General features: G+C 31.7%; 1 protein-coding gene across 1 annotated transcript in view; it reads right to left on the bottom strand.

The window, feature by feature from the left end:
• FSTL5 (follistatin like 5) overlaps positions 1-16,211 on the bottom strand; it is an 824,806-nt gene that overhangs the window by 548,034 nt on the left and 260,561 nt on the right. The window contains exon 4 of the mRNA XM_081304788.1: positions 12,557-12,805. Coding sequence (XP_081160914.1) covers positions 12,557-12,805 — 249 coding nt within the window. The remainder of the gene's footprint in view (positions 1-12,556; positions 12,806-16,211) is intronic.

The raw sequence follows: 16,211 nt of genomic DNA, 5'->3' as shown, positions 1-16,211 counted from the left end.
ATTCCTTAATAGGATGCCCACAGCCCAAGAGTTAATAACAAGAATCAACAAATGGGACTTACTTAAACTAAAAAGTTTTTTCTCAGCAAGAGAAACAATAAGAGAGGTAAATAGAGAGCCTACATCCTGGGAATAAATTTTTACCCCTCACACTTCAGATAGAGCCCTAATATCCAGAATATACAAAGAACTCAAAAAATTAAACAATAAGATAACAAATAACCCTATCAACAAATGGGCCAAGGACCTGAACAGACACTTCTCAGAGGAGGACATACAATCAATCAACAAGTACATGAAAAAATGCTCACCATCTCTAGCAGTCAGAGAAATGCAAGTCAAAACCACCCTAAGATACCATCTCACTCCAGTAGGATTGGCAGCCATTATGAAGTCAAACAACAATAAGTGTTGGCGAGGATGTGGGGAAAAGGGTACACTTGTACACTGCTGGTGGGGCTGCAAATTGGTGAGGCCAATTTGGAAAGCAGTATGGAGATACCTGGGAAAGCTGGGAATGGATCCACCATCTGAGGATCTTAAAAGAGCATACGATAGGGATACTGCCACATCAATGATCATAGTGGCACAATTCACAATAGCTGACTGTGGAACCAACCTAGATGCCCTTCAATAGATGAATGGATAAAAAAAAATGTGGCATCTATACACAATAGAGTACTATGCAGCAATAAAAAATGACAAAATCATAGAATTTGCAGGGAAATGGATGGCATTAGAGCAGATTATGCTAAGCGAAGCTAGCCAATCCCTAAAAAACAAATGCCAAATGTCTTCTTTGATATAAAGAGAGCAACTAAGAACAGAACAGGAAGGAAGAGCATGAGGAAAAGACTAACATTAAACAAAGACGAGTGGGGGGAGAGAAAGGGAGAGAGAAGGGAAAGCATATGGAAATGGTAGGAGACCCTCAATGTTACACAAAATTACATATAAGAGGTTGTGAGGGGAAAGGGGGGGGGGAAACAAGGGAGAGAATTGAACAATAGCAGATGAGGTAGAGAGGGAAGATGGGAGGCGAGGGGAGGGTGATAGTAGGGGATAGGAAAAGTAGCAGAATACAACAGTCACTAATATGCCATTATGTAAAAATGTGAGTGTGTAACCGATGTGATTCTGCAATTTGTGTTTGGGGTAAAAATGGGCGTTCATAACCCAATTGAGTCAAATGTATGAAAGATGATATGTCATGAGCTTTGTAATATTTTGAACAACCAATAAAAAAAAATTTACTTTAAAAGGGCTCGGGTTTGGCTCAGCGGTAGAGAAACTGCCTAGCACGTGCAAGGCCGTGGGTTCGATCCTCAGCACCACATAAAAATAAATAAGTAAAATAAAGGTATTGTGTCCAACTGCAACTAAAAAATAAATATTAAAAACATTTACTTTAGTTAGTCTCCCATACTAGACTAGGTTTTCTAAGTTTGTAAATACACATATGAACTTCAGCCTGTTGCATCCTTACTGGTACCATCCTTACCTGAAAATTAGGGTGAATGAATGATTAGTCTCTCTCTACGTTCCTAGAGTACACTTAGTAAATTTGAAGACGTACATTCTTATTAAAAAGCACTGCTTACTTGTGTAGTATCAATGTGTAGTATCTGTCAAAGCTATAGGAATTCCAATGTATTATGAAAGGTATAATTAATTCCCTACACATTCCACATTTCTGCTTTCTTATGAAATTATGGATAATTTCTTATGTTAATTATCTGACTTCTTGCTATATATGGTTCTCATAAATCAATTTTCCCTTCTTTTAATTTTGACAACATACATAGTAATAATATGCTGACAATAGAAAAACTGAATGTCCACAAATAATCTCTGAATACAATGTGGCAATACATATATGAAAAAAAAAAAATTTCATTTATATAAAAGTGACATAGGTGTGTTTTGACATAGACCGATTTCAATGTTCCTGAATATCACAGGCAGATGCTAATCTAATCTAAGAGAATCAGATTCTTCTAAATGGGGAAAAAACATTGGCTATTAATTTATTCATCAAGCTACTTATCCTTACCCAGTGGGAAAAAGTAAGTGCTGTATCATATTTTCATCTTTGAACAAAATGTTAGGAATGTGTCTGTCACACTATTAAGGAATCAATAAATGGTCATCAGTGAATAATTAAAATCATACTTGTTCATACATGCTACGCATATACATATATATATATATATATATATATATATATATATAAACATGAGCCTGAAACTCTTTGACAAGCATGCAGCATTTTGAGCAGTATAAAACGAGTCAAACATATGTATTATTCTTCCTTTCAATTAATCACATTAATGCTCACTTAGAGTCATCAAATTCTCATGCATCTTTCTTAAGTTTTTAGAAAGAAGTTTTTCAATTTTTTGTGTACTTTTTTCATTTTTTAGAAGAAAAAACCAAACATTTGAAGTCATTGTGGTGTAATCGCAGCAGCTTGGGAAGCCAAGGGAGGAGGATCTCACATTCAAAGCCAGCCACAGCAACTTAGTGAGATCATGTCTCAAAATAAAAAATAAAAATGTCTATCAATGTTTCTCAGTGGTTAAGCACCTGTGGCTCAATTTTCCAGTACTAAAAAAAAGAAAAGAAAAGAAAAAAACTCTGAACACTCATGTTGATTAAATCATTCTGTCACAACATGATTGGGAGTCAGATTAATTAAAAAACACAAAAATAAAACATGTTCAACTACAGAAATCTTTAGTATAAAATAGTTTAGCTGCCTCAAAATTCCAATATTTACTTAACTAATTAGAGCTTTTTCCTGTTTCAATGTGTAACCTCAGCACAATGGCTTTTATCAAAAATATTGACTTTCATCCTGTCCATGAAGTTAATGATAAAGTGATGTTTATTAGATATATTTAAAGATAATTGCCCATCCATACCCTGATTTGGAATGTTAGGTGTCAAAAGCCCTAAATGGACTGAATTTGTATAATTTGTCAGTATGCTCACCTTTGTGAGTAACAATTATCCAGAAATGGAAATCCACAGGATGAAACACCTATTATAGACCTCTATACTTTCCAAATATCTAGGAGAGGTATGACCTGGCTTACTTATCTAAATGGATTCCTTTATTAATGATCATAACTAAGAGATACAGATGTAAACTGAATGCCAATCTTAGAAATGTATGCCAAGATATGAAACAATATTCAGGATGAAGAGATGGTTAGGGACGTCATTTTTTTCTACAGTGGTCCATCCATGGGTCACAAACTCCAAGAAATCCAATGGATGCCTGGAACCACAGATACTTTCAAACCCTGTACTGTGCTTTTTCTTATAATGCACACCTGCGGTAAAGTTTCATTAGGCACAGTGAAAAATTAACAACTAACAATAAAATAATTAAAAGAATACATTGTACTAAAAGTTGTACTAAAGTGATCTTTGTCTTCTCTCTCAAAATATCTTAAATATTTTTGTATTATTTTCATCCTTGTTGTGCTGATGTGAGATGATAAACTGCCTATGTGATGAGATAAGGTGAGGTGAATGGGATAGGTACTGTGACATCAGTATAATTGTTTTTCTTTTTAATCCAATAACTGTCATCTTTCATTTAAAGACATCTGTATGGGTTCTTTTTTGCATCTTGGAATTGCTAGCATCATTTTCTTATGCTTTGGGGCATTTACTAAGTTAAATAAGCATTACTTGAACACAAGCTGCAATGCCTCTACCTTGATTTGATAGCTTGATGACAAATATGGCTACTAAGTGACTAATGGGTGAGTATAGTGGATATGGTGGGCAAAGGAATGATTCACCTAATGTCCAAAATAGAGCAGGATGGGGGAGATTTCATCATGCTACTCAAATAGGTGCTTGGTTTAAAACTTATGAATCATTATTTCTGGAATTTCCATTTAATATTTTCAGACTATGACTAAATGTATGTAAAAGTGGAATGGGAAACCACAAATAAGAGGGATACTACACCTGAAGATGCCCCCAGGGAGCTCTCTGTATACTACAGTTGGTATCCATAATAAAGCAAATACAATATAATCCTACTCCCAGAGAGAGGTGGAAAATATGGCTTTGGACCCTCTCTTTATGTATATTTCTTTTTTCAAAGTATTAAAATCCCAATTAAACCTAATTATCCACCTGCTCAATGCCTTGATGTAAGCAGCTAACTGTATTTGAAGAAAAAATATGCATATAAATAAAGGAATATCCTCACTTTACATTCACAAGCAGTGATATCATGTAATCCCTTAGCATTGTTGGAAATCTTACTATATGCTCTCTAGTCTTTTCTCCTTCCTTATTTATTGTTTCACAATATTTTCTCTCTCCTTAAAACTGTTTCTTTATTGCAGCCAATGTTTCCACCCTCACAAGCAAATGCATATACCTTCTCCGTTTTAGAATAAAATTCTTCTAATGAGCTTTCTACAAGATGTCATTTTCCCAGCTCCTATTTTCTATTTTGTCCACTTTAACAAAAGTCAATTTTGACCTTAATATTTTCAAATCAACATTCATTTCCTAATCATCAGCATACTTGACTCCAGCAACACGTAATTCAGCTGATTATTGTCTTCTCCTTACTTTCATGTTTAACTTCTGTGCATTTATACTCTCTTGGTTTTCATGCCTTATCATTAGCAAGCATGCAATTATTTCCAGTGCTTGTTTTTCATCCTTTTTATGACCTTTGATGAACAAAGTACACCAGGGTTTTGCCCTCAGCTCTGCATTCTTCCAAGTCTACATGCATTCACTATTTCATTCCAGCTGTAGAATTCCTCAACTTTCTGTTCCTTACTAATATACATGATTCTTAATGCTATAATTCCTAACTCTTTATGTCCCCTGATCCTAGTTCTCCCTTGATGTCCAGATTCATATCCACTTGTGCAAGTGGTGTTTTCTTTCACTTGCCTAAAAGACATTCGGTTTTAAGTAACCTTAAGTGTGCTTGTATACTCATATATAGTCTTTTAAAATCTATTTATAAATGTGTGAGGCCCAATGTTTCACATTTCAGTAAATGTACCCTCAAATTATCTTAGCTAATTTCTTTAGTTACTAAGAATTCCATATTCAATCCATAGTAAATTTTGTCAGGGTAGCCTAACAACTTTTACCACTAACACTCTCATCATTTTGATTGAAATTACCAAGTTTTCTCCCCATTCTTTAATTCTTAAATACTAGGATATTTCCAAAATTTTGCCCATTGGCTCCTATATCACACAATAACAATTTAAATGAATAAAACTCACTTATCTGGGAACTAACTAAACCTAAATCATTAGGAAGGAATCTTTGGCAAAAAGTATTCTTGTTTGAATTGAACATGAAATGTCAAATTATATTTGGATATGATTATTATTAATGCATATTGACTGTGGATTATTGAAATTATTATGAATTTTGGAAGGCATTATTGAATTATGGTACAAATAAGTGGAAAATTTCCACTTAAGATCTCTATCAATAGCAGGGAGCAGTGGTAAACACCTATAATCCCAGTGGTTAGGGAGGCTGAGGTAGGAAGATCACCAGTTCAAAGCCAGCCTCAGCCAAAGTGAGGTGCTAAGCAACTCGGTGAGACCCTGTCTCTAAATAAAATACAAAAAATAGGGCTGGGGATGTGGCTCAGTGGTTGAGTGCTCCTGAGTTCAATTCCTAGTACCTCCCCTGCCAACAAAAAAAAAAAAAAAAAGAAAATATCTATCTATAACATAAACTTTTATGCCTAGGCTGATCCATATATGTTTTGTTCTTCAGTTTTTCAAACTATAATCTAATAATAGTTCAATACCATTTTAGATGTTGTGGAGGTTGGCTCACAATGGTCTGGAACACAAACATTTATGTGCTATTTCCAAAATAATCATAGCTCATATCCAAATTTCAGGGGAGCATTCATTAGAAATTCATATATTGATTAGAGGAACACATAGAAAAATTCCTTAAAATTGTTACCACATAAGAGGAGACGTGATATGTAATATCTGAATATCTTCCTGAATGCACAGTTCTCAATAAATTGTGTAACAATGGAGCAGTAAATATTTACATGTAGATGATATGGAGACTTAAACTAAAACAAACTACATATTACTGATTTAAATTAATTTAAATTTTTATTAATTGGCTTGAAGATATCATGTTTATTATGCTTAGCCAGTAGTAAAAAAAGCAACACTGCTAATTATCCATCCTGTTTTAATCATGCTAGAAAGTGCCCAGTTTCTTTTATTCACCATGATTCTATGCAAGTATTTTTTTCACATAACTATCTGGAGGATAATATGCAAATATTTTCATTTTTCCCACTTGGGTGTTAACTTTTTCACTATTAAATTTTCAAATACTCTGAAATATCTATGAGTGGTCTTCAAAAATATTTTTAAAAGAAATATAATTAATACTAACCAATTTATAAATTCATTTTCTAGAACAGTTTTCTGCAATTACATATGCTAAGTATGATAAATAAAAAGTTTTCATCATTTGTTTTTCTACAAAAATATGGAAGAGGAAAAAATCAATAACAAGGAAAAGTAATAGTGTTAGAAAAGCTTCTTTACTCTTCAATGTTTTATGAAGTTATAGAAATATCATATTTAGCATTTGAAAATATGATACTGAGAAAATGAACATGATAAGTGAAGGTGTCAGTGAGAGGTAATGAATGATACAATATTTAAATAGCCTTAAGGTAGAAGAAAAGTTATTTGAACTAATAAAATGATACTTATTGTCATTTTTTAAAATATTGTGTTCATAAATATTAATGGAAAATTTATACATCCATAGAAAACATGAAATAAAATGGTAAGCTCAAATATAAACTCTACAACTCAAAATTGGGAAAAATGATTTAGTATGCCAATGTAGAAAGACAAAATTAGCCATTCAAATATTTTAAAGTTAAATCTAATTTCTCTGTGAAAAATAGAATAGCTTGACAGTAACTGAACACAGTAAATTCCTAACTTCTGCCATTATTCTGAGGCGAGAAAAAATGATATGGTGGCAAAATGACATTATATAGATCTAATAGATATTATATTTATAAGAAAAGCTATAATCCATGAGAAATATAATAAAAAATAAAACTTTAAGAAGTCAATATCAAATATATTTTCAAATTATTATTTATTTTAAATATATTTATCCAAACTCAGAAAATCGACTACCATCAATTATTATAATCTGGCCTGAAATTCAGTCCCATAATATTATGATCAGAGGTAAGGCTATTACTTAATTTATACCTAGAAAAAAATAGGTATGACTTCATATTTAAGCCTGAAATTTTATTAAACCTGAAATTTTATTAAATGTACACTTATTGAAGTTCCAGTCTTAAATCCAATAATTGTCTGTTATTGCATTATTTAATTGGCCAAGACCTGTGCTAAATGCATAATTTAATTGCCACAAATACCACAGAGGGCATGGTGACAGACTAAAGCAGATATATTTGGGGCATGTACATACTAAATGAGAAGCTTGAAACAACTCTAAGTTCCTATCCCAGTTCGGAATTAACTTTTTGTGACAATGCTGAAAAAACATTTTAAAAAGCTGGGGCTTGTTGCCTTCTTTACAGTATAGTGGCTTTATTTTTATAACTAGTGATGTGATTATAATGCCTAGTTTGTTATTATTATTATTACTAGTCCTCTTCCTCTCCCTTTCTCCTTCTCCTTGATTCCTCTGCTCCCTTCTCACTCTGCTCAAACTTTTTTGTGTTAGTGGTACTAGGGATTCAATCCAGGGCCTCATGCTTGGAAGACAAGGGTTCCACCATGGATCCATATCACAAGCTCTGGTTATATTATTTATACATATACTTAGTAACCCTAAATAAGTAATAATTCAGCCAAAGTATAATAACCTCATATCATTTTCATAATCTGTATATCTATTATCTACCACATATTTGCAAATGGCAGATAAACATACAAAACATGTAAATTTTAGCAAATTCTTTGCAATGTTCTTAAAAATCAGATGAGGGAAATATTTCGTATGATGTTAATAATAACTGGTTAATAAACAAATGTATGTATTACAATGATCCCTAAAGCATATCAGATAATGGGTACTTTGTAGCATTCTGAAGTTCACATTTTGATTAGTGAGGAGAAAAGCAACAAAACTCTTTGATTAATTCCTTAATTTTGGATGGATCTCTGTTAACTTTTTCTGAATTTGGTGACATGAAATTAATTGAGTTGTGTTTCATTTTTAAAATTACTGTGAAAATTTTTATTGAAATTGATGAGTGGTAAATGAATTCAGAGAAACTGTAGCCTTCTGAGTGCTTATATTCTGACCTGGAAAACTACATTTATCATTGTCTCACATTGACTGAGGGTTAACTTCACTATCATCCTGCAGTTTCAGTTTACTAATACAGGTTAAAAAAAAAACAGAGAAAATGAGCAAATTAAAATCTGGGGATCATTTTTCAAAGCTTATATATTTATTCAGACTTATTTTTCTTGAAATTGTATGGAAGTCTATTTAAACATAAAAAAAAAAAAACACATCTTACCAAGATGTCCTTTTAAAACAAAAAAGCAACCTAAAAGTACACATGGATTAGATTAGTACATATTTACTGATATATTTTGAAATGTCAGTTTTCTAGCCTAAGTTTTCAAGCCTAAATTCTACAATTCTCTTTTAAAAATATCAGGTTAAAGAAGCAATTAAAAAGTGAAATACAAATGACTCTTAAGATCATACCAAGGAAAAAGGAAACAATGTCTAAACTCATTTAAAGAATGTGCAAATAGCTTTTAAGAACCATATTCCTAAAGTTGTTATTGTTCATGATGCACGTTAAGTGCACAGAACATTTGCCTTGATGGCAGTTTTATTCTCAGCATAGTAAATGGCAAAAGGGTTTCTGTTCAATTGACTTTCTCATAAAAAGTTTAATTCCCTCTTCATTTTATCATAGGTTAGAGCTTGAGTTTTTTTTTTTTTTAAATCCAGCTTACATGTACACACTGCATAAGTAAATTTTGTTTTGTTTGACAGACTGACCTGGTATCAGAGTGAGAGGAAATAGTGCTTGCTGTAAATGCTGATGTGAATTGCAGGGGTTAGGAATCCCTTCAGAAACGACTTTGAGGTGAAATTCTCTTGTCACAAAAAATATATAGCAAGGCAACATATAAGAATGGAATGTTTTATATTATGTTGAATATTGTCACAAAGTATTTGATGCCACAGTATTCTATATCATATTGTACCCAGGTATTTCATGATCACTCAAATATGAATGGAAATTAATTCGAAAAATATTATGTCCCAGCTGCATTATATGTTTTATGTAAATCTACAAATCATAAATCACTAAAGAAAATGCTTATTAAATTCATGTATACATTTAAAAGTCAATAATGGCCAATGCTGTAATTGATAGGCATTTTAGCATGTAACGTAAATAGCAGGAAGAAGATTTATGAATATAGGTTACATATATAATATTTCATTATACAGATAGATGCTTTAAACCTGGAGTTAAAATCTTAAAACAATGAATCACTACTTATGGGTATATAATCTATTTAAATAATTTTACATATAAATACAAAACATATATCTGATAAATTCAATATAGGAAACAAATAGGACTTACCTTAAATTGCAAATAAGTAATGGATGATACAAATTTTACCTTCTTTAAACATTTTTAAGTGTTTTCTAATATTTTTTCCAGTACCTTTCACTAGTTGTTTTTAAATTTGGGGGTAATTATAGATGCATATGCATTTTTAAGAAATGATACACATTCCATGAACCCTTGGACAAGTTTCTTCCAATGCTAATATTTGCAACATTATAGTACTATATTACAAGCAGAATATTGATTTTGGTTCTATCCATTTTATTTACATTCATTTGTATCTTTGTGTTTGTGTGTTTAATTCTATTCAATTTTACCACACAGATCCATCCCAGTGGTCAAAACAATAGTCAAGAGAATATAGATGAATAAATATCTGGTAATATTATTAAAGTAGATTTTATTGAATCTTAAGGTACCAGCAATTCTTTTAATGTGGGTATCAACAAACTTTCTGAAGATCAATTAAAAATTACTTAGGCTTTATGTGCCAAAATAAATTGATTACAACTACAGTATTGAACTATCCTTTTGCAAAACTACTAAACAAATGGATGTGGCTTTGTTCCAGTACAGTTTTATTAAAAACAAAATAGCTCATAACATGATTTGGCTCTTTTTCTTGACCTTCCATTTAAGGTTTTTACAGTCTTTTTTAGTCATGAAGTAGCAAATTTTTTTTTCTATTTGGCTTGTTTTCATTTGTTTTGTTTTTCTATTGAACAACTATGTAATTAAATACAAGGTTTTGTAGTTCTTGAATTTAAAGATTTTTATTTTTCAATTGGACCATTATGGGAAGCAACAAGTGAAGTTCCATAATCACAAAATTAATTTTAGTCATCACGACAATCCTAGGATTTCAGTTGTACAGAATGTTCTACATCATAAACATGGTAAAATACATACTAATAAGACAGTTAATTCACTTTGTTCTATAGTTTTTACTTCTCTTCTGCTGAAGTAAAGTTATTTTATGAGTTAACTATTTTTTAGGCAAATAATCAAAACAAAGAGAAAATCCATGGGTTCTGAGAACTGCTAAACTTTGGTAAATTACTCAGATAATATAAATTACATTTATATTATCTATGATGAGATAATAATACTATCTATGATGAGAATGCATATTAAAGAAATACAGATCTAATAAATATGCTTAATATATGTCTGAAATAAAAAATGTTTCAAATACTTTTTTATGAAGGAGACTTATGAGAAAGACAATCTATCTTATATCATCTCTTTCAAGCTGATTTAGATATATTGAGTGACCTCATGCTTACTGTATCCTTCTGTAAAACTCTTAGTATACTGCATTGTTTTCCTAGATGATATTTAATATCATATGTGTCTGTATAATGGAGGTCATCAGGTAAACAAAACATTAACTTGAAATGATTCTAAGTTAACATATTACATTATTATATATCATTTACTGATTTTATATCACATTTCAAAACAGTAATATAATTTCCACTGTACCATCTGAGGTCAAAATCACAGAAAAATATTTTTCTATGAACACCAAAGTACAATGTTAATAGAACCAATTTAAGATTTTTAAGATTTTGTAAAATAGACTTTATCCAAAAGGGTAATGAACAAAGACTAAAGTTGCTGCTATTGATTTGGCAAAAGAAGTGAATGTAGTATGATGAAATTTTCTATATGCACATTTAAGTTGCACAAAGAATACTATGTGTTTTCTTATGTTTGACTCCTAGTTACCATACTAAGGTGTACTATATCATGTATTATTTGAAACGTCTTATCATTTTTTTAACCTTTATTTTACTTATTTATTTTTATGTGGTGCTGAGGATCAAACCCAGGACCTCGCCTGTTCCAGGCAAGCTATCCACCACTGAGCTATAACCCTAGCCCTAATCATATCATTTTTATTACCTTAAAATTCATAGTCTATTCTACCATGATCAAAAAAAAAAAAGAAAAAAAACAAAGTAGTGTTTATTTTATCTTAACAAATGTGTAGTGAAGTGCAATAGCATATTTCAGCCATAAATTTTAGTTAAGAATAAAAGTGTCACATAATCTTTCAACACAGGCACATTCTGAAAAACTGGAACTTATAACCAACCAAAGATTAGGAATCAAGTTGACCATTAAAATTTTTAGGAGGAGGAAGTTCTATACATTTAATTCTAAACTTTCATTCTGGATCATAATTATTAGCATAAAATATTTTCTCCAGAATAAAATAAAATAAACAATGAATTTCTTTATAAGTAAATAAATGTTAAATATATTTGATGATTTATTATATAGCATGTTAAAATAACATATCAAATTACGAATTTAGAAATATCTTTCAATAAAACGATAATTTCAATAAATACTAATCCCTAAAATTTTTAACTATTGTCATCTCAGTTTCACTAATTGAGTTTAGTATGATTTCTTCATACTTATTGTAGTGGGAAATTGCAGATTCCATAAAATTTGAATTATTTGGTACAAACTGAAAGTATCACTTTTAATAAGGGAAAAAAAATGAGATGTTATCACAGCATGGCTTGGCATTCATTATTCCCTCAATTCCACTCCAGGTGCTTTTCATTGGGTGGATTTAACTGTAGACTGAATTGGCCACCTTGGGTCCCTAACATAACTCCATGATTGGGAAGCCATATGGTGCAATGCTGAAAGCTATATTAAATTGTGAGTTATATTTTGGCCAGCTTTATTCTCATAATTTAGTATCAGAACTGTTTCCATGTAAATTTCTACACACTGCTGCTTATCGGCATAATTCAGCTAACTTTTTCTTTTCCCTATTTATATCTTGCTGATATAAAAACATACTAGAGTTTAAGCAAAAGTGACTTGTAGAGGCTAGGAAAGAAATAGGTGAACTTAAGGTTCACAGGTATTTACCTTTAAAGAAGCAGTCTTCATTGTGAACAATGGTAATCTTTTGCTTTTTCAGGCAAGCAGCTCTGTGTACCTCACAGTGGTTTTCATAGAATTCTCCATCAGATCCGCACACAGGTTTGTAGTGCCGTTTGCAAAGGTCCATGCAGGCACATTCTGCTTGCCCTGTCTGTCTGCTGATCACACAGTGCCTTCCCAAGCCACAGTATTTATTTTCACAAGATCCAAAAGGGCCATCCTGAATCAGAAATCCTGAAGATAAAGAATAGAAAACCATTAGTTTCCTATGTTCAACTAATCTGTGCATTTCAATGTATCAAAAAGAAAATGTGTTCCAATATAATTTCAATATTATCTGTTGCACTGTAGTTTCAAAGAGGCTTATATCAAAACACAGAGATGAACTTTTACAAAATGCTCTCAGCCTTCCTTCACACCTCCTTTGCTTGAACCCTGTTCCCTCTTCTCAGAGTACCATCATGTGTAAAGCTTTAAACTATCTCCCTACATGATGGCACCATAATGATTAACAGATTCTGATCAAGATTAAAATACAATCTCACAACCTGTCAATCTCAGGATATTGGTGGGCACCTAACACATCTGTCACTCACTTTCCTGTAAAATAGGGATAATAAGAATGTATTGTATTGTTATGAGGATTAAAGGCCTTGGGGTGTGTGTGTGTGTGTGTGTGTGTGTGTGTGTGTATATACATTTATATATATATATATATATATATATATATATATATATATATATATATAAAATTCTATTTAGTGTTAATGTCATTTCCTCTTTCAGAAAATAATTTTTATAATACAAACATGAAGGGAAACATTTTTTTCACCTTTATTTATTTATTTAGTTTTATGTGGTGCTGAGTATTGAACCCAGTCTCACACATGCACGTCAAATGCTCTACCACTGAGCTACAACCCTAGGACCAAAAAACAAATTTTGAAGATCAGCTTTATTTTCATTTTTACAAATGAAGCCCACACATTAAATTTATTTTCATATTGATACATGCATGTACTCCCAAATAAGTTTTTATTGCACATCTAATTTCACAGAACAGTGGCTGTAGAATATCTGCATATTCACAAAAGCACAATTTGATCAAATTACTCACTAATACCCGCCATTCCTACCTTCCTCTCCCCCTATAATCTTTTCCCTTTCAACTAATGGCCCCTCATTTACTTTCATGGTGATCCCGTTTCCCTCTGTTCTTTTTCCCTGTGGCTTCCACATATGAGGGAAAACATGATAATTTTCTGAGTCTAACTTATTTCACTCAAAATTATAATCTCCAGTCCCATGCATTTTCTTGCAAATGGCATAATTTTGTTTTTCTATATAGCTGAATAAAACTCTATTGTGTATATATACCATATATTCTTTATCTACTCATTTGTAGGCTGATTTTATAACTTGGGTATTGTGAATTTTGCTCAATAAACACAGGTATGTATGTATCTGTAAAGTGTGTTGACTATAATTCTTCTGGATAAATATCAGGAAGAGGTGTATCATGTCATAAGTCTACTTTTAACTTTTTTAAGGAAACTCCCATACCAATTTTTTTTTTTTAAAGAGAGAGTGAGAGAGGGGAGAGAGAGAGAGAGAGAGAGAGAGAGAGAGAGAGAGAGAGAGAGAGAGAGAGAGAGAGAGAGAATTTTTTAATATTTATTTTTTTAGTTCTCGGCGGACACAACATCTTCGTTGGTATGTGGTGCTGAGGATCGAACCCGGGTCGCACGCATGCCAGGCGAGCGCGCTACCGCTTGAGCCACATCCCCAGCCCCCCATACCAATTTTTTATATAATATGTTGAATTAATTTATATCCCCACCAAAAGTGTAAAAGGGTTTGTTTTGCCTAGTACTCTCTCAAATATTTATTCTTAATTTTTTCTTTTATATTTTTATGGTACTATGGAGCCCTTTTTATTTTATTTTGAGACAGGATCTTGATAAGTTCTGAGTTTCTTGCTAAATTACGGAGGATGGCCTTCAACTTTCAATCCTCTTGCTTCAGCTCCGGAGTGGTTCAGAGCATAGGGGTATGCCACTGAACCTGGTGGGAATTTGTAGTGTTGATGCTTGCTATTTACACTGGAGTAAGTTATCATGAGATTTGTATCTTTGATTCTACCTATGTGGTGTATTACTTTTATTTATTTGTGAATATTAAATGATTCTTGTATTCCAGGGATAAAACCAACAAGATCATGGTATATGGCCTTAGTGTATGGTTGAATTCAATTTGCTATTTTTATTGAGCATGCTTGCAGCTATGTTCATCAATGATTTTTGGTCTGTAATTTTCTTTCATTGAAGTATAATTATCCAGTTTTGGTATCACAGTGATAAACACTTCATTGAATCTCTTCGGAAGTTTTCTCTCCCTATCAATTTTCCAGAATAAATTGATGAGTACTTGTATGAGTTCTTCTTTATATATCTGATAAATTTTGCTATGAAACCATCTGATCCTTCATTATAGGTCTGTTAAGGTTTTCTGTATCATCTTAGATCAGTTTTGGTAGCTTGTATGTGCCTAGAAATTTGCCCACTTTTTTCTATATTTAATAATTTATTAAAATATCCCATTAGTGATTATTTTATTATTTTGAGTTGTGTTACTTTCTTTTGTTAGTATGGACAAAAGGTTTCAATTATTATTTACTTTTTCAAAGAACCAACTCTTTGTTTCATTTATCCTTTGTATTATTCATCTTGTTTCTATTTTTTTAATTTAAGGTTATAATTTTTAATACTTCTTTCTTTTACTAGGTTTTGAATTGGTTTGTTTTTGCTTTTGCAAGATCTTATGATCTACCACTAGGCTGTTTGTTTGAGATTCATTCATTCTTTCTTTGCTTCTTTTGCTTCTTTCTCTTCTTTCTTTCTCTTCTTTCTTTCTTTCTCTTCTTTCTTTCTCTTCTTTCTTTCTCTCTTTCTTTCTTTCTCTCTTTCTTTCTTTCTCTCTTTCTTTCTTTCTCTCTTTCTTTCTTTCTCTCTTTCTTTCTCTCTTTCTTTCTCTCTCTCTTCTCTCTCTCTCTTTCTCTCTTTCTCTCTTTCTCTCTTTCTCTCTCTTTCTCTCTTTCTCTCTTCTCTCTCTTTCTCTCTTTCTCTCTTTCTCTCTTTCTCTCTTTTCTCTTTCTCTCTTTCTTTCTTTCTTTCTTTCTTTCTTTCTTTCATATAGGCACTCATAGATCTAAAGTTCTCTCATTGAATTGCCTTCCCTGTTCCCAGATATTCTGGTATGATGTGTTTCCATTTCCATTTGATTCTAAGAGTTTTTAAATTGCTCTTAATTTCTTCAATGTTCTACTTATTGATCAAAGGTGTGTTGTTCAGTCTCTATGTATTTATACAATTTCAGTAGTTTTGTTGTTGTTCATTTCTAATTTATTTACATTATGGTTGAAAATAATGCAAGATATTTTGTATCTTCTAATAGTTGTTTTATGAACTAATCTTATGATCAATTTGTAGTAATGTCCACCAGAAGATGAAAAGAATGTTTATTTAGTTGTTATTGGATAAAATATTCTGTAGATGTCTGTTAAGTCTAATTGATCTATTGTGTAGATTAAATTTGATGTGTCTTTGTTGACTTTTTACCTGGATGATCTGTTAATGATATT

This window comes from Spermophilus citellus (assembly GCF_964194105.1).
Source record: "Spermophilus citellus genome assembly, chromosome: 8".
Lineage (NCBI taxonomy): Eukaryota > Metazoa > Chordata > Mammalia > Rodentia > Sciuridae > Spermophilus > Spermophilus citellus.
Note: the sequence above shows the minus strand (reverse complement) of the source record. Positions and strands in the feature narration are given on the sequence as shown.